The 18,605-nt window shown below is 37.1% G+C and overlaps 1 protein-coding gene across 8 annotated transcripts; it reads left to right on the forward strand.

The window, feature by feature from the left end:
- The first annotated feature begins 57 nt into the window (after window positions 1–57).
- MAP9 (microtubule associated protein 9) lies at window positions 58–15,848 on the forward strand. Of its 8 annotated transcripts, XR_014954801.1 has the most exons (12): window positions 59–193; window positions 1,029–1,146; window positions 2,392–2,811; window positions 4,434–4,627; window positions 5,453–5,511; window positions 5,973–6,138; window positions 7,080–7,169; window positions 7,835–7,996; window positions 8,440–8,585; window positions 9,348–9,480; window positions 11,678–11,804; window positions 14,266–15,848. XR_014954801.1 is itself a non-coding variant. In XM_085578020.1 (11 exons), exons 1-11 carry the CDS (start codon window positions 170–172, stop codon window positions 14,386–14,388), a joined length of 1,614 nt encoding a protein of 537 aa, XP_085434146.1. In that variant the 5' UTR covers window positions 58–169; the 3' UTR covers window positions 14,389–15,848. The 8 variants fall into 8 exon arrangements, 7 of the variants coding, with proteins under 7 accessions (XP_085434146.1, XP_085434148.1, XP_077639045.2 ...); XM_085578020.1 differs by lacking the exon at window positions 11,678–11,804 and having other exon boundaries at window positions 58–193; window positions 1,050–1,146; XM_085578022.1 differs by lacking the exon at window positions 11,678–11,804 and having other exon boundaries at window positions 58–193; window positions 1,050–1,146; window positions 2,413–2,811.
- Window positions 15,849–18,605: the final 2,757 nt, after the last annotated feature.

An 18,605-nucleotide genomic window follows, 5' to 3' on the forward strand; every position in this document is an offset into this window, starting at 1 on the left:
CGGCTCTTCCCGGGGCTGCTTCCCGGGGCTCTCCGCCGGGAATTTCCCCCGGGGCTGCTTCCCGGGGCTCTCTGCCGGGGCTTTCCCCCGGGGCTCTCCGCCGGGGCTTTCCCCCGAGGCTGTTTGCCAGCGCTCTCGGAGGGCTGGGCGGCAGCGAGACCCGTCCGCCATGGCGGGCGGCCGCGGGCTGCAGGTGAGCGGCGGCGGCCGGGGCAGGGCAGGGCAGGGGAAAGGCGGCGCTGGGGACGGGGCCTGCCGACGGGTTTGTGCCATGGGGAGTACGGTCACTCGCTGCTACAGGCGGCACACGCACAAAAATCCGCGTTGCTTTGGCTATGCAAGCGGACAAGCAGGCTGCCCGCGGTGAGGACGCCGGGAGCTGCCCCACGGCCCGCCTGGCCCGCCCCTGATGCCGGCATGAAGGAGCAGCCCGGCCGGCAGCCGCTGCCTCGGGAGGCGCGCAAGGCCCGGGATGAGCCGCTGCTCCTCGTGGTTTGTGCGCCAGGGTCCGCAGTCTGGAGATGCTGGTGCATTTCTTTATGTGTTTACAATCTGTAATTAAGGCCAGTGCCCTTCAGAATCATGTAAATGTACTGTGTCCGTGATGTCCTTCAGCAAAGAGTCCAAAATATGTGAAGTTCTTCCATTGGTTTGGACCTGGCACCTGCATCAGGCTCTTGTCGTACAGCACCTGCTCTCATACAGCCTCCTCTTGTGCTCTTGCCTATCAAAACATACAAAAGAGGAGAAGTGTCACATGATTATACATCATACACGCCCAAAAATGGGAAAGGGATTTGCAAGATAGATTTCTTATGAAGAAGAAATAGAAATAAATACATGGAAATTTGGGGACTTTTTTTTTGGATGCAGATATGTTAGGGGAATGGTGATAGAATGGATGCACTACGCTTCAGCATAATTGTCAATTAAATGGGCTTATCTCTGTTGCTCAGTTTTACTTATGTATGTGTGGGAGGGAGTATTAGTGCTGAACTTGAACAAGTGAATCCTCTTTTTTGTAAAAGTTATTTGTGAAGCCATTTCAGGGCGAGCTACAGGAAGCAATTTCTGATTATGTAAGAAGCAAGGAAAAGGATGAATATTCAGACGACTTTGAAAGTGATGAAGATGGCATGTTAAATGGTAAAACAAAATTAAATATTTTTCCTTGTGTTCTTCCTTTCTTAACTCATTACTAGATCCTAGACAATCTTTATGTGTCAATATGATTTAATGTTCCAAGATTTCATATTTTAACAATTTCTAAAACTGTCCTCCTCTGCCAAGTTAGCAGCAGAATTCCCAATGAAATCAGCAGAGGTGCCAGCCTGCTAGACCACACACAGTCTGTACTGGTCCCTACCATTATGGTCCCCAGTTCTCCTACCTAGGCATCTTGTTTACTTGACACCTGGATCAGACAGTAGTGCACAGTAATTTACAGTACTGTAAATTAAAGTAGGCATGGGCAGAGAGAAAGGCATTGTTTTTTTCTTATTGATTTCCCAGTCTGTACAATCAGTGAATAAAGGCTGCAGGACACTTCCCTGGTAGACTATGTAAACCAGAAATCAGTTTGATCTGGCTGTTTTTCTTGGAGTAGGATGCATTTGATGTTTGCTAATGTTTATGCTTAGTCTGATAAGATTGGCCAAATGACTCTTCTTCCTTCCTGGTATGGGACTAAATGTTAAGGAAAGTAGGAATGTTAAATATGATAATGTATTTTTAAAAGGACTTCCTCTGTGACCTCTTTTTCATTCTCACCTGAAACATATTTTAACAGTTTGTGGGATGCTTTGGTTTCCCTGTGCTGACAAGATTTAGGAAAAAAGCTCTCTAGCAGTAAATGCATTACTCTACTATCATGACATTCTTTTGTCACCTTGCTCAAGCATTTGAGGTCCAAAATTAGGTCAATTAGCAATAACAGGCTAGAGGAAGATAAATATTTTTGTTAAACATGTGAACCTTGGCATTGTAGAAGATACTTCCTTTGAGTATCTTCTAGTAGACTTTAAATGGGGCAGAAGTGAAGAGACTGAAAGGGCGGATAGGTTCTAATACCAAACGTGCCCAGCTTTGTTGGTGATGACTTGCTTGCACTTTCTATCATATTGAGACATTTTTTTTTCAGAAGGACTTTAAATTGCATGGCAGAAAATAATTAATGAGTGAATATTTTTCTTTGGATTGGGTCCAGGAAAATAGATAACAGGAAAGAAAGTAGAATAAGGCTGTAGGTTTGGTGGCTTTGCAGAGATCAGGGGCACAGAAAAAGAAATGCTCAGAAACTTAAATCAGAAGGGTGCTACATGAAAAATACTGTTAAGTTATACAAGATACAGGTTCTGTGTTGCTTTTTTCCCCACTTATATCCAATAGAAGTTGGTAATATGCTTTTTGCAGATGTTGGGAAAGAACTCGCTGAAAGTAATTCAGGTTCTACAAGCACTGAGAGATCTGTTGCTGGGAGTCCTCTCTTGAATGATGATGCTTTACAAAAAGCAGTAGATTTGGAAAATGAAGCTGCTGATGACTTGAATTTATCCTTTCATGAAAAGAAGCTTCAGCAAATAATGGGTGTAGAAGGGGAGCGCATACAGAATGACAGAAACGATGGCGAAGAAGGATGTTTGGAAGGTCAAAATGAGGATAATGACAGAAAAAATAACGAAGAAGTACTGTGTGATAATAGTGAAAGTGATGACTTGCCTATTAACGAACTACATGAAAAAAGAAATCAAGAGGAAAACCAACCAAAAGCAAAGCCTCAGATGCACAAAAAAGGAAATGCTTCAGCATCAGGTGAAAAGAAAGTATTTTAATGTTGCTGCTTAGCCATGTTACACTATTTTAAAGTGTTTCAATCTGGGTTATTTTTGTGTTAACTATCATCTGCTTTGGCTCACAGCCAAAGCTTCTAAAGATACACAAACACTGTATGCTCAGGTAGTAAACTGAACCAGTGTGGGCCAAGAGCAGGAAGTTCCTGTTTGCCTTTTCCTTTCAGAAGATGAAAAACAGCTGTTTAGGTCCCTGAAGTCCAGCTCTCCATCAGTGCATGTGCATGGAATGCATGAGAGGGCTGCCAAAATGCCTCTTAAATGTGTGCATGGCACAGAAAACTGTAGTCACATAGTGTCCACTAACACAGTTTGGATGTATAGTCAAACACATAAACCCCCCCAAACTTCAGTATAAGAATAGCTAATACATTTTTAATATGCAATGCAGAATTTGGAATTCTGCTAATAAACTATATGTGTCAAAAGACTTACTTTTTTTTATGGAATTTTTAATATGAGAGGAATTTGTGCTGTTTGATGTTGAGATAAGTTTATGGCTGGTTATTACCTGTGATGGAAGATTGAAACTTTGAAATTGATAGAGCATGATTTTGTTTTCCTTTCCACATGATGGCACCAAAGTGCCATCAAAGGTATTTGAATGTGCAAACACCTCTCCTTCCTGGCTGGTGTGCCTGTGTCATTTTAGACTAGCAGAAAAGAAGTTGAACTACTCCTGTTCTTTATGTGAATCAAAGTAGTGCAGTGACACACTGCATTATTGGTTAAAATTCAGTAAATTAAGACTTCTTGTTACCTTGAACTTACCTTCATCACTGTAAATTTAGGGTAAACTTTGGGTAAATTTCTTTGATTATGGACATTAATGTTCCTTTTTTAAGGTAATTTGGAGTTTATTTGTCATCCAAAAGTTTATTTTTCTAAAGAATTCCATCAGAAATTTGGGGAAGACTTCTAATTTGGTTTTATTCAGGCATTTTTTGGCTTCTGTGTGAATTGTTTTACAAATTTAGATCTCTGCATCACTGGCAGTTAAAATCTGATGAAAATGTTTTTTAAGTCTTATTAATAATGTGTTTCATAAGTAACAATTTCACCACTTAGGCAAACATTCAGATTGAGGTGATGTTTTCTTTAAATCCTCGCTGTGGAATTTTTCAGTTATTCTCTCATGTGTCCCACACCCCTGAAAAACAGTACACAATGAAAGCAGTATTTGTTACCCAGAGTGTTAACTGGCATACTTCACTAGAAATTTGCTAGATGTCAGAAGAGTTCTTGCTGTGACTGCAATGACTCTTGCTTTTGGTTTCTGCACTAGAGCCGATAAGGCAGCTGGAAAATTTTGCCTTTGTCTTGCTCTCACATTCACTAACATTAGTTGAAGCTTCAGTTGCTACTGTATTCTTACATGACAATGCAAGAGAATACTGCTCTTATTTGTATATAGTTCTTAGAAGGAGGCATACAGAAAATACATTATACTGTATAAAACTCAGTAAAAAATTAACAACTGTCATAGATGGCTTTTCTAGAAATACATTTTGTACAGAAAAAACAATACCCAAAACCAATGAAGTTCTTGTTAATGTGTCCTCTCAATCTTTTTTCTCCCTTTAGATCAAGATCAGAAGACTGTCAGCACCAGTGACTTGAAGCTGGAGGACAATGGTAGGAAATCCCCTTGTGTTGACAGTTCAGATGGAATGATGAAAATAACAGAAGAGCAAACAATTGATACAATGCAGGAGGTGTCAGTGAATGATCAATCTGAGCATGGGGAGGCAAAAAACACATCCAAGAACTCTGTCAAGGTATTGCTCATACACAGTTTACCAGTGTTTGGAACAATGTCCTAAAACGCTCAGTGGAGAGTTTTGTAAAGTTACTGTTGGTATCTTAAGTGTGTAGAACACTGTGTAAAGCTGACAATTTATGTCTGGTTTCTAAAGCTTTATGAGAGATATAAGGAATACCTTTTCCACAAATTAATTAAGTCAGATAAAGGTATTGAAATGTGTTTTCCAGCCTTAAGAAAGTACCCTTCTCAAAGTGAAAATGTCAAATGTCTGTTGTGAGGATAGCTGAATACCAGTGAGCAGTGTGTGTTAGCAGAGGATGGAATCCATGTGTGACCTGAATAATGGATAGGATGCAAAGCACTCTAGTCTTTATCCTAAAAAGAATGCAGCTACATGTAATTATTAAAGCTAAGTATTCAAAAGACTTAAATACTGTTTATAGAAAACCATCTGTGTTCTTTTTGCTTTTTGTTATTTCTAAATTATTGACTGTATTTTTACATAATACAAATGAACATTTTTAGTTGCCATTCCAAAATTATACAGGCATTCTGAAAGTTTGGTTGGCTGGTTGGTTGGTTTGGGGGCTTTCTTTGTTTTGTTTTTTGGTTTTTTTTCTCTCCTTACTTTCTTACCCTGTACTATACCCTCTCTTTATTAGGGTGTCTTTCTTGCCTGTTTTATAACATGATGAGACCATGGAATATCTTGACTTGGAAGGGACTCATAAGGGCTGAGTCCAATTCTCAGTATCCTTGTTATCTTGTAAAAACCTGTTTCATCCTGATCTGTTGCTTAAGAGACTCTATAACTTTACTTTTCCTCTGTGTTTCTTAGAAACTAAGTGAAACAAAGGAGAAAGTTCCACAAAACCTAAAGGCTTCTTTATCTGACAGGTAAGAGTAGAATGCCAAGCACTGTTCTGAGCCATTTAAGATGCCTGTAAGCACCCCAACAATGCTGCTCCCCTCTCATTTTCTGTCAGCGTCATCTTTGCTGCTGACAACCTCTGACCATCTGTGGAAAACAGTTTAGTGCATGTGGCATCTTGTTATGACCCTTGCTCAGCTTTATGTCAGATCAGACTCACAGATCTTTTGCCAGTGTCTGTGCTGAGTGTGTTACTGGAGTCTTTATAGGCTTTGAGCTGATTTTAGATGAATGTGTAAGTAATTTGTAAACTTATGAGAGGTAAGTTCTTTCTCCTTTTCTCTCCAGTCCCCAGTCAAGTGCCTAGAAAAAAAAAAACAAAACAAAGTAACTTTTGGTATGCACTGAAATAAGAGCAGCATTGCTTGGAATGAGCTACAGTAAAAGGAAAGTTCATTAATGTATTTGTGTCCTGGTATTTTCCTAGGTCTACAACTTTTGTGCATTTAAAGAGAAAGGGGAAAGCTGTTCCATCAACTTCACCCGTTTCATCTCAGTATCTGGGATCGTTAAAGGTGTTGGATGATAAATGCATGCAGAAGAAAAGTCCAGAATTCAACAAAATAGATAATTTAAGGGCAGCTGTTTTTCAGGTAGGTTTTAATAATGAACAAGCCAAAAAACAAAATTGTGCATATAAGGGTCCTGATACAGGGGTCAAGAACTCATATTTTGAAATATGAAATCTGTATTTTTTACTATATTCTTTTAATTGGCTTACAGGTATAGTAATCGTTTTATTCCATTGGCTTTGCCTTTTCCTCATATTATGAACAACAAGCTCAGTGAAAGGGACATCATGTTTTTATGTGGCTCATAATTTATTGTTTCAGACTATTTTCAGGCACATATTTGCCATTATTTCTACTTCATTCTTAATTCTTAACATAAGTGTCTACTTACAGCTGGGTTTCAACAAATTTTTGTTAATCTGTTTGAGAACAACTCCCATTAGCAGGTGCCATTCATATTGGTATGCATTTTTAATACTTGTTATGGTCCTAAACCTAATTTTAGACCCTGAAATCCATATTTATATTGTCTTCACAGTTTTTGAAGGTAGAATAGTCTTCATTTAGGATGCTTTTATCTTTGAGCTGCATATCAAATATACAGCTAATTCTTGAAAATTTAAGCCTGATTCTGCAGATGGCTCATAACCTTTTATGGCTGCCTGAAGTCTCACTTTTCCCAGTAGGATTTTATTCTCTTTAATTATAGGTATTTTCAAGAGAGACACAAATGTAAATAATATTCCTATATACCAAGTGATAAGAACCTTTATTCCATTCTTCTATTTAATTTTGCTTAATGCTTACATTTTTGTTGGTGTTTCTAGGAAGATGCTTTTTTAAAGGATCTTTAAGCTTTTTTAGATTTTGTAGCTGTGATTTTAGAACCTTAAATTTTTTGATCGCAATGTTCATGTGGTGACATCTTAATTTTCCACATAGCATTCCAACTAGCATATGGAAGAACTGAGAGTAACAAATACCTTAAAAGGACTTAAAAAATGTTTTAATGATTCTTACAGAACTGGTTGGAGAAGAAAAAGCTCCTTCTACTGGAATTAAAGAGAAGTGAAAAGGAAAAAGCTGAAATTCTAAGGAGCAATACCGAAAAGGTCTGTTTACATTGTTTTTTAAAAAGAAATTGACAAACTCAAAGTTGACTCTTTGGAGTGTTCTTCTGCTGTTTTAAGGTATCTGTTTTTCTCCAAATAGTATGAGGTGATGTGAAACAACAAATGGCATGTCCTACTTCTTAGGGTTGTGGCAAGCAGTGTCTGTCCAATGCTTCCCTACACATTTATATAAGGTGTGTTAGAAATCTGCTTCTTAGAGTAATTTTCAAGTTAGTTTACAGAGACCTTGGGATGCTCAGCCCTATGATGCCAAGTTTTGTTTTGTGCATGAGAACATGAGGTATTCACTCCCTGTCTCAAGAGATGCCTACCTAGAGAGGGCTCTGTCTTGAATAGTATCATGCACATTCTTTGGTTTATCTTTTAAGTACTTAATATGTTTCATTTCTAAGCATTTAACATGCATTTCATATCCTTCTACACATATTTTGTAGGAGCAGTTAATCTCATTCAATTAAATTAAAAATGGGCATAGAAAATAATCCTATATATGCTTAAAATTTAATTGTAATACTTGCAACACTGTCATCAAATGAATGGCTGTTTCTTTATTTCTCCATTTAGCAATAAGTTTAAAGCATACTATTTCACTTAGAATTTTATACTGAAATTGATTTAAATGTAGACTTTTATTTCCAATCTAGAAAGAAGCACTTAAAAGAGAAGAATCAATTGCATGTTATGAAGCCTGGAAAAAAAAGAAAGAGAAAGAAGCAAAGAAGTTAATAGAAAAAAAAAAGCGTGAGGAACTTGAGGAAAAGAAACCAGCAGAACAAAATAAGGAAAAAACAGAAGCAGCACAAGCGGTGATGTGAAATATGTACCTAAGTGTGTATTTGAATGTGCTTCAGGAGATGGTAAAAATAATTTTGGTTAATCCAGAAAGAGATGGAAATGGACCAGAATCTTAAATCTAGACATGCTTAGTTTTTGAAGAAAACTTTTATTAGGTTTTGTTCTGTAAGAAATATGTAATGTTTACACGTCCAGACAGGCTTCTGTATTTGGAGTCTATTAACTGAGTGTAAAATAAGCTTCATACAAATACATTAGCAATTAACTATTACCTACTGGAAAAATAAGATTCTTTTAGGTATAGTGATACCCACTTCTGAGCAATTCTACAAGTGAATATTCTAAATTTAGAATGTGTAGTAATTATGAAAAATAATAATGCAGATTACACTAGTGGAGTATTGACAGAAAGGTGAGAGGTAAGATTTTTTCATGGATCTCTGGTTATCTTTAGGCATTCAAAAAATGGGAAGAAAGAAAAGTGCAATATTTAAGAGAGCAAAGCAGGAAAGAAAAACAGTCTGAAAGAATGAAGAAGAAGATAGAAGAGGACCTAGTTGCAGAGAAGAGGAGAGTCAGTATATCAGCAGTTGAAAAATGGTACTTCTCTACTGTGTTTGCTATTTCATAGCTTCAAAAATCTTTGCTTATAAATGTAGTAGGTCTTCCGTGAATGCCTGATGTGCTTGTAATTGAAAGACAATGGAATGTTTGGGATCAGACTCTTCCTTCCCAATAGAGACAATGTCTAGCAGTGAAAACCAGCTGTGCAGCTCCCTTCCGTTTATTAGTTTAGTTGCTTTCCTCCCCAAGAGTATATTAACTAAGCCCAGGCAGAGATCTGCAAATGAGAAAATTCATTTAGTAGTATTATGTCTTACATGGTTATTTTCATGCTTCATTATTAAACAATAGCAAGGAAGGTAAATCTTTAAAGTTTCATGGAATACAATGTAGGAATGCAGATGTAGGAAGAAGGAAATGAGATGTATCTGCTGGAGATACTCTGTAGTTGTTTTACAAGCCAAGAGTTTTCACATGCAATGCACAACTTACAGTTACCTATAGAAATTCAGAATGCTTTAAAAAAAAAAAAAAAAGAATTTCGGAATGCTTTTTTTTTAATGATACTAAATAAGGGAGAACAAAGTAGAGAAAGGGCAATTCCATAATAGATAGAGTAGTCGATTCACTTATACCTTGGTGACATATAAAAATGGACATGGAATATTTTAAATACATATTCTCAATCTTTTATTAAAAGTGTAAAATACATACTTTGATTCAATTTACTTAACTGGTCCCAGATGCAGCTTTTAGTTTGTACATGATGACCTCTTGCTCTTCCCTCTCACTACTCAGGAATGAAAAGAAAGAAGAATATATAAAAAAGAAGAAAGTAGAAAAATTCCAAGAGAAAAGAAAGCAAGAATTACAACAGGCAAAAAAGGAAGAAAAAAGCGTAAAGGCTATGGAGGAATATGAAAGATGGCTGGTATGTTTGGTTGGGTTTGGTTTGTTTTTTTTTTTTTGATCTTTTGTCAAAGTCAATATGTTTGATGTACTGTGAGCACTTGAGTATTGTAATACTCATGGGGTGTTGTGCTGTTACGAGAGAGGCCAGATGGTGGCAACATCGCCTGTCCCCTTGAATTTGCGAGCAAAATGTTGCTTAAGTACAGTGCACTTGATATCTGGCATACACAGAAAATATATTCACTCTACCTACATAGAATTTTCAATTTCCATTAGGCTTCATTTTTTTTGCCATTCCGTATCAGGAGTAACCATCTCTGAAGGGCCAATTAGCCAGAGCACAAAACCTGCAAAGTCAAACAGCATTGCCAGCTGAAACAATCAATGCGTGTACATTCAAGGAAGTGTTGAAAATGGAGACTGGGAGACCTCACAATTGATAAAAGCACTTGTAATGAGGTTCAAGATGATTTCCATTTGCAAGAAAGGGTGGAACTCTGATGCTCCCAATTATATTTTTCTCACAGCAGTGTCCCTGTTGTAAAGCAGTAAATTAATCCAGTGCTCTAGTCCCAAAAATAAGTCAGGTTATTTTTCCTTGCTGCAGAAAGACAGACTGGAAGAGAGATCTCTAATATTCTTAGCATGTTGTTTTCTTAAAGGTATGTGACTTGACAGTTAAAGAAGAACCTGTTTTAATCCTGTGACATAGTCTTCCTTCATGATGACTGTTAAGGGTTTTTAATTAGAAAGTGTTTCTTCTGTTGTCTCTCTTCCATGTGATTTCTGGCATGCCTTGTACATATGGTCTCTGCTGCCATTTTTAAGATCGGGATCTTGCAACCCAGCTGGATTATGGTCCTTAGAGGAATTCTTCTTTAGTGTCAATAGCTTATTTTTTTTTTTTAGGAGGTGGCAGATAGCTGAGAGCTGAGTCAGGCAGCTGTTCAAGTGTGGGACAGGTTTAGAGAGGATTTAGAGAGGACAATCATCCTTTACTTGGCTAACTCAGAAATACATAGTTGCACAAAACAGCAAGAGCCTGCATGTTTTCCCTTCTCTTTGTTTCCAAACTTTTTTTAATCTTAGGTTTATAGATGCTTGACCTGGTCTCCTGTTGAAATACCTCTCATTTCTGTAATCACTGATAAGAAGGTTTTTTTCTGGTCACCATTGTCAAGAGATTTTCAGCTCAGTTTAGCAAATTATTACTGTCTGATTTTAGGTTATTTCTTGCTTGGTCAGTATTCCTGATTGCCAAGGCAGGGAGTACTATGATTTGAGCGATAACTAATGCACTGCCCTGGTATGCTCTGTTCACTGAGACTGTCCTAATCAGCTTAGTTGTACCAAAGCAAAAATGTTACTTCTCATTGTACATTTGGTTTCCTTGCTGTCCTGGACTCTGTATGAAGGTAAAAAAAAATATCCCTTTATTTGGAAGCGAAAGATGCTGCCTAGCACAGGCTCTCCCATTCAAATTGTGTGTGAATTCCTGAGGTGATCACCTACGTGGGATTATTAATGAAAATTTTAGTAGTGGGAGGAAAGACCATATCTAACTAGATATACATGTGCCTATATGAGAAATAAGCAAGTGTAGGGTGGGATAAGTACTGACCTGCTTGGCAGAGGTACCTCTAAAATGATCCCATTTTCAGTGTCTGTGCAAGTGTTGACTGCTGTGTCTCGTGCCTAGTCTTTAAATTTTTTACTTTCAGAATTTGTGCTTTTTGCAACTTACACACATTTATTTTAGAAAACATATTGGGAAATGGCTTTATCATAATTTTAGGCCAGAATATTGCCTCACTTTGTAGAGTTACAGAAAAAATACAGACCATTGGTAGCTGCAGGAGAGAAACACTGTAAAGTCATCATTGCATTACCAAGAGAACTCAGGTGGCATCTGTCTGCAGGTAGATAGGCATCAGATCTGAGGGCAGAATTTGGAAGTCTTTTAAAAGTATTCTTTCAACTAAAAGGAATTTTCTTAAGGGAAATAAAATAGGAGGGATATAGTGGGAAGTATTCTAATATGCTTTCATTAACATTCAGCAGAAAGAAATGTGCACATTCATCCTCAGGTTTCCTGAAGCAGGTGTTGACCATAATGCATAAGTAAAACAGACATAAAAATCTCATTGTAGTTCTTCTAAAATAGAAGAAACATTCTGCTTTTATGTTAATGGAAGTTATGTTACTTCTGCTTTTAGAGGTCATTGTGTGAATGTTTGATAGCATAAGTGGATAGAGAAGATTACTTTTTAAGCCTGGAAATAAATGCCCTGGAAAAGACTATTAACACTTGTAAAATACTGACATAAAAAGGATAATCTTGAGGTGAGATGCTTTAATATTGCCTGGAAATTCAAGCTTCTGATTATTTTGTTTCTTTTATATAATTTGCTTCTTGCTACTCGCCAAGAACTCTTCAAGCCAATCTATCGTGATAAATGATGATTTTTACTTACTGCATAATACCAGTGTCTGACACTTGTCACTGACATGCACCTGTTCTGAGGAGTGGAATGTAGACAAGAATCACGTGGAAAGTTTATAATGACATATCAGTTTAGTTTCCGTTATTTCTGAGATACTAATCTTGATACCTGTTTACTGTGGATAGAAGTGAGTATCATCTCTAGATAATTTGATGTTGTCCATTTTCTGTGATCAGAATTAATCTACTGTGAGCTTCTGAAAAGTAAGGCTGCTCTCAAATAGTTTTTGAAGACCAGCATAGTAATGTTGAAAGCCTTAGAATTAGTTTGACATTTTATCTTGAATTTGAGTATGTGCAATATCTATTTTAGGCTATTTAAAAACATCAAGAAAGGATGTACTGGAAAAGTCCCATAGATTTGTTGCTTTTCTGGGTTAGAAACAGCTGAAGTGGGTTATTAATTTCATGTAGTCATCAATTTCATAAGATCTCTCTGAAAATACTTTCTAAATTGAAATTTTCATGGCCTGTCATTGCAATAGGTTAGAAATGAGGCTGCTATTGTTATTCTTCTTAAATGTTGTCAGTCTTCTGTAATATCTAAAATTCAATTTCTATGTGGCAGTCATACTGCTAAAGAATGTACTCTTCCCAGAATTTGATAAGTGAAAAATATATTCATCTTACTAGGCTGTTGAGTAGGAAACTACCACAGAAATCAAGCCATACAGTTGAGTTGATCTAGTGTAAGACAAGCTACAGTTATTGATTTAACCTTTCACTGTTTCTGTTACTTCTTCAATTAGTGCAAGTAACATCTTGTTTATTATTCTGTGGAATATTTTTATCAGTTTTGTCTTGTGAGAATTTGCACTATGGTTATGACAAGAAGATAAAAACTTTGTGTGTGTTGAAGACAGGGAGGAGGCCAGTAGATCTTCACTTTGAATTTAATCTTTTAGAAAACAGTTAAAGGAACTTAAGACTCTTCCCTTGTCACTGGGATTTATTAATTCAAATTGGATCTTCAAACCCAAACATTCAAAAGTGAAGCACAGTTAAAAAATCCAGAGCAACTTTTGTTCCTTTCCTGGGTGGGTATATGCTTTATTTTAAGTTGTGGTTTTTCATACTTGAGCCTGTTGTGTAACATGTATTCAGTAGAGAGTGCTTCATAAACATAAAATATGCACATTTCTTTGTAGCATGCAATTTCACTAATGCTTGCAATACTGCTGCAAAGAGTCTTTTAATGAGTTTTCACTTACCTGTCCTGATGGTATACATATCTTTGTACAATATAATTCTATGATTATAGATACAGGAGCATGTATCATATATGTATTCCATTAGAGCATATTTTTCCCAAGCTCATGTATACTGCTTCACATATCCTGATGTCTTTTTTGAAAAACATTACTGATAATGCAGACTACTTTTCTCTTAGGGTACTAAACAGTTCCCTTGAAGAATTTTAGAATATCTTGAATTTATTCTAAAGACCTGAAGCCAGTAGTTATGTTCATCTGACAAAATCTCTATGGAAGGAGAAAGAAGGCAAAAGTGAAGGATGAGAAGAGTCAGAATGTCACAGTGCTGCATGCCTAGTTTATCTCAATTACTCCATGTGATCAGAAAGAAACAATGTTTACAGAGATAATATTTTTTATTAGACTGTGATGAAGTTTTGTATTGCTTATTTTAGGAAAGGGCATTCCTTTTCCATGCAAATCTTGCCTTGCTTTTAATCAGCCTTATTAGTAATGACATGAAATTATTGTGTGTTTGTTTAGCCAGACCAGATGTTCCTAAATGAATTGGATCTTCAGGTTTATGTTGACAAAGAGCTGAATGGCACAATTTCAAATCATATTGATAGGGTTGATATTTCAGTGTGTTGCTTTGCTTTCTACAGTTTTTGGACATGTATTACAATTATGCATCATTATATGAGAACAATATATTTTGCATTGGGATTTAGGTATCCTCTTAAAAACAAGAAGTGATTAATATGAGACCAATTACCTACAAAACCAATACCTAATCCAGTAGGCCTTCTGTTGTGCTTTTGTTTAGCCAGTGCACAAACCCAGCCCATCCTTGAGACAGTCACCCTAATTGTAAGTGACACCCAATGTGCAGCCTCTTGTGTTGCATTGTGCAATGTCTGTGGCTGAGCCTCTAAAAAGGATGTGCTGAGCTCCAAAAGGCAAATTTCCATTGCACATTTTCTTTTAATTTTACACAAGAAAGGCATAACAATAATGTAACTTTTCTGTTAGTAGAATTGTTGTTGTGGGGGGAGGGGAGGGAATTGTTTTGGTTAGGGCTTTTTTTCACATATCTTTTTATTCTCAGGAAAATAAAATGAGGAGAGAACAGCTTGAGAAGAGCCAAAAGAAGTTGCAGGCTGTCCATGGGAATGAGATGAGTCCTCCCTGGAGACCACCTGGCAAAGTCACATATTTTTGTAATTTCTAAGCAATTTATTGCTTTCCCAAAGAACAGATAGTTTACAAAGTTCTGTCAATAGCCAGGAGCTCTTGTGTTATCAGATGATATTCACTGAATCCATTATAGGTGTTAAATTATTTCTTTTTAGTTTATTTGATATCTGCAGTTTAAATAAAACTGTCACACATTTGCATTGCTTTAGAAAATGTAATAATTTTTCTAATTCCTCATTTAAATTACTTTTGCTAAATTCCCTGTTATGTCATACATTTTTGGTGAAAATTTATATCCAGGATACATAAAGCTGGACTCTGGCATTTTTTTACCCAATAAGTAGCAGAATGGTTATTTTTAATTTTAATTTTTTTAAATTAAATATTTAATTTATTTTTAATTTTAATGGTTATTTTAGACCACACTCTTAAGGAGTTAATGCTTGAAGAAATTATATGGGGAGGCTTTGGGTAAGGGTAATAGTAAGGAGATGTTTGCTCTCTTGTGGTGGTAGGTGACAAAACACTATTAGTATGGAGGCAGAATGTTTTTTTCATACATTAATATACAAGACACAGAGAAAATACCTATTGCAGATAGGTGATAGCTTCAGTGGCTCACGTAAGAGAGTAAAATTACAGACAGCAGCAGGAGAGATGAGAGGAACTGCAGCCCTAGCAGAATGCAAAAGAATTGCCAATTCAAAAGTGGCAGTCCTGGATTTTATGAGAGAACACTAAATTACTTCAGGCCTTCAGATTGGGGTGGTGGTGTGTATCATTAGTGCTCTGGGCTATTTTAGCACTTGGAGCCTTGAATTTGAGTTTAGTCTGTTAAGAAACTCCAACTACAGTATCATGGGAGGATGACATTTGTAGCAGGCACCAGAGTTTATTGTACAACAGACCTGAAGAGAATGAGACAAGGAAACCTGTGAGAAAGGGATCGTCTGGATCTTTACTTTTGCAGTGTCCAGATAGAGGAAGCAAGGAAGGTCCCTATGCTGACTTGAGAGATGGAAATGAAAAGTGTGGTAGAATTAGTGGCAGAGATCAAAGAATTTGTCATGTGGCTGTTCCTGAACTGAACGCTGCATCCTCACTGACTTTAAGCCTTTCTATAACTGGATAGAAAGTTTTGACAGAAGACAGAAGTGAGAAGATGTGGGTGACATTTTTCAGAGGAATGAGGAGAAGCTCACAAATTCACAACTTCTCAATTAGGAAAAGATGCTGAAGTCTGTAGACAAGGGAAAACAGTTGATATGTTTGACTTTTATAATAAAATTTGGGGGACTTCATTTAATGTTACATTGTAAAAAATTGCACATGTTACAGCATAACACTAATTTAATAGAAGATTTAGAGTGGATAAATATAAAAATATGTATGTACATTAATGTATAAGAATATACATATATCTGTATAGATCCTATCTATATGTTTATTGATGACAGAAAATATTTTGTGTTAATAAAATATATTTTAGTACAATAGTCTCAATGTTTTCATTGTATTTTAGAATACAAATCTTTAAATAAAGCTTTAATATATGGAAATTAACTAGGTAGTGTCTCTAAGCACAAGGTATCATTGTTAACATGGCAAGTAGATAGGGAACTGTATCCCACAGAAGGCAAGCTTCTACAGCATTCCAGTTGTCTCCTCCAGCTCCCTGACGCTTGCTGACACAGCAATGCAAACATTCATTTAAGGAATATAGTTTCTAAACAGTAACTTAGAAGATGGTTAGTATCTCTTAACTTTTTCCAAAGTATTTGATTTAGGCATTAAGTTGCTCTATTGGTGCACTAAAGGCACAGGCTGATGATAAATGGTTTTCTGTTTCAAGTCTCATTCTGGATAAGAAAAATTGTATGCTGTTTTCAGTTTTATCTTTTTTTTTCTTTTATATTCACAAAATATGAGATCATCTTACCTGGTCTGTATATCATGGACTGCTGTGTTTCACTTGGTTAATTATGTGTTTAACTGAGTTACTTGACTCAAACTAAAAGGGATAAACTTTTCTGGGCTGCACATCAAAACCTGGACTTGCTACAGTTTGTCGGTATCTTTCTTGCACTGGGGAGCCCAAAACTGAACATAATGCTCCAGATGCTGTCTCACTCCCAGCTGCAGTGTCACACATGCCAAATAAAGGGGAACAATCCCTTCCATCAACCTGCTGAGCACACTCTTATCTACTACAGCCCACGATGCCATTGGCATTCCCTGCTGTGTGAGCCCATGGCTGGCTTATGTTCTGCTGCTTCTCCTCTGGCACCTCTGAGTACTTTCCTGCAAAGCTGCTTTTTGACCACTGGGCTCTTGGCATAAGGTAATTTGGCCCCAGATGCAGGACAGTTTGTCTTTGTTGACCTTAAAGGTTCCCACCACCCCCTTCTCCCACATTCTGGGAAACACCCCGCTTGGCTCTGTGGATTTAGTTGTGTCCAAATAACTGAAGTGCTCCCCATTCTGTCTTTCTCCTTAGTGCTTCAGTGTCTGAGGCTAGAGCTCATACATTAAAAAAAAAAAAGGCATAAAAGGACGTAAAGTACCTCAGCTTTTTCCATGTCCTGTGTCACTAAGTCACCTGGCCCCTAAGGAGCAGGATCTCATTTTTCTTTCTGCCTGTGTACTTCCAGGAGCACCTCTGAGTCCCGCATGAGCTTAACTCTTGCTGAGCTTTGGCTTTAGTAAATGCTTCCATGTTTTAGTCAATGTAGAGTAATGTCTCTGTTTTGCTCCATGGTGCAAGTACTCTCCAGCATCTCTGTGCTTGCCTACTCTCTGAACTCCAGCAGGGCAGCCTGTTCCTGCATGCTGGCTGCCTGCCCCACTTGCCTGACTACACACATGTCAGAATGGACTTTTCTTGTTCTTTGATGGGGATGTCAGTGAAGGTCAGCTAGCATTCCTGGGTCCCTTTGCTTCCCAGGGCAGCCTCCTGTGAGATCCTGCCAAACAGATCCCTGAATAAGCCATTATCATCCTTCCTCAAGCCAAGGTTGTGGGTCTATTTCCTTTGCTGCTTCTTACATGATTAAAAGTTTCACATTCTCAGAGCAGTCAGGAGATCATCAGCTTTCAAGACCCAGACTAGTTCATCCCTGTAACCATCCATTAACTAAAGTCAAGTCCCAAGCATCTCTTAGAGCATCAGCACTTCCACCTTCAGATATCTACTGACCTGTTGGCTTTTAAAGAACAATTTCTGAGATTTTAATAACATTTATTAGTTAGATTTTCCCCTAATGGTTAATAAAGTAATTGCAAACTTCTTACCTGTTATTTCAACCAAGAGCATGGGGAAGTCTGCTCTTATTAGCAGATTGCATTCAGGCAGTTGAGCTGATTTCAACATAGCACATTATTTTAGCACCTACACTCAGAGGAAAAGTTCTACTGAAGTTCTTTAGTACTGCAAGGTATGTTTCTCTTTTCTACTATTTCCTAAATTTATGAATTCTCTTTCTCTGTGATGCTTTTATTTCTGGATGACTTCAGACTAGAACAATTGAAAGTTTTTTCATGTAATTTTTCATTTAAGGAAGGAGAAAGAACTCCCATTATATGCTAATAATTTTTCATGAAAGGAATACGAAATAAATATCTATTAATGTTAATTAAGTATAAACTGGCTTGGCTGGTCCTTGATGACAGCAAACGATAGAAGGATAACATCAGTAATTTTCAGAATTTAACTGTTGTGATGTCCAGGTGGAGCATCGTATTAACAATATCCTGGTTAACTTTTATTTTCCTTTGCACCTTTTAACATGCTGTAATACATGGAGCACCCATTGCCATATGCTGATTTCTAACCAAACCATGAAGGAAAAACAACAGGAAAATAAATTTAGAGAAAGGGGAAATATTTTAGCTGTCCTCCATCTATTTAACTTTCTTGAAGAAGCATCTGGAGAATCACTGCAAATAAATGATGCTTTGGGAAGAAACTTTCTTAGCTACCCTGAATTGCTTCTTAGCACTTCTAATACTGAAGGACAACGAGGATATGCAGAGGTGATTTAGCACTGAGCCTAACTGCTGGACTATGTTCTTTGTTGAATTGTGAGCCAGAAAGATTTCTTTGCAAGAGATCAGCAAGCAAAATGAATAGCAGTGAGAAAATAAAAGCAAATAGTATTGTCATTATTCAATTTATCATTTGTAAAAGCATTATGAACATGATGCTGGATACTACACAAGCAAAATGTAAAGGTGACTTGCCACAGAAGGCTC

Source organism: Lonchura striata, chromosome 4 (assembly GCF_050655825.1).
Source record: "Lonchura striata isolate lonStrDom1 chromosome 4, ASM5065582v1, whole genome shotgun sequence".
NCBI classification, from domain to species: Eukaryota; Metazoa; Chordata; class Aves; order Passeriformes; family Estrildidae; genus Lonchura; species Lonchura striata.

Coding starts and splice junctions, on each gene's coding strand:
- MAP9 (XM_077782919.2), top strand. CDS start 170: ATGGCGGGCGGCCGCGGGCTGCAG. Junction 194..1,028: donor CGGGCGGCCGCGGGCTGCAG/GTGAGCGGCGGC, acceptor TTTTTGTAAAAG/TTATTTGTGAAGCCATTTCA. Junction 7,170..7,834: donor TAAGGAGCAATACCGAAAAG/GTCTGTTTACAT, acceptor TTTCCAATCTAG/AAAGAAGCACTTAAAAGAGA.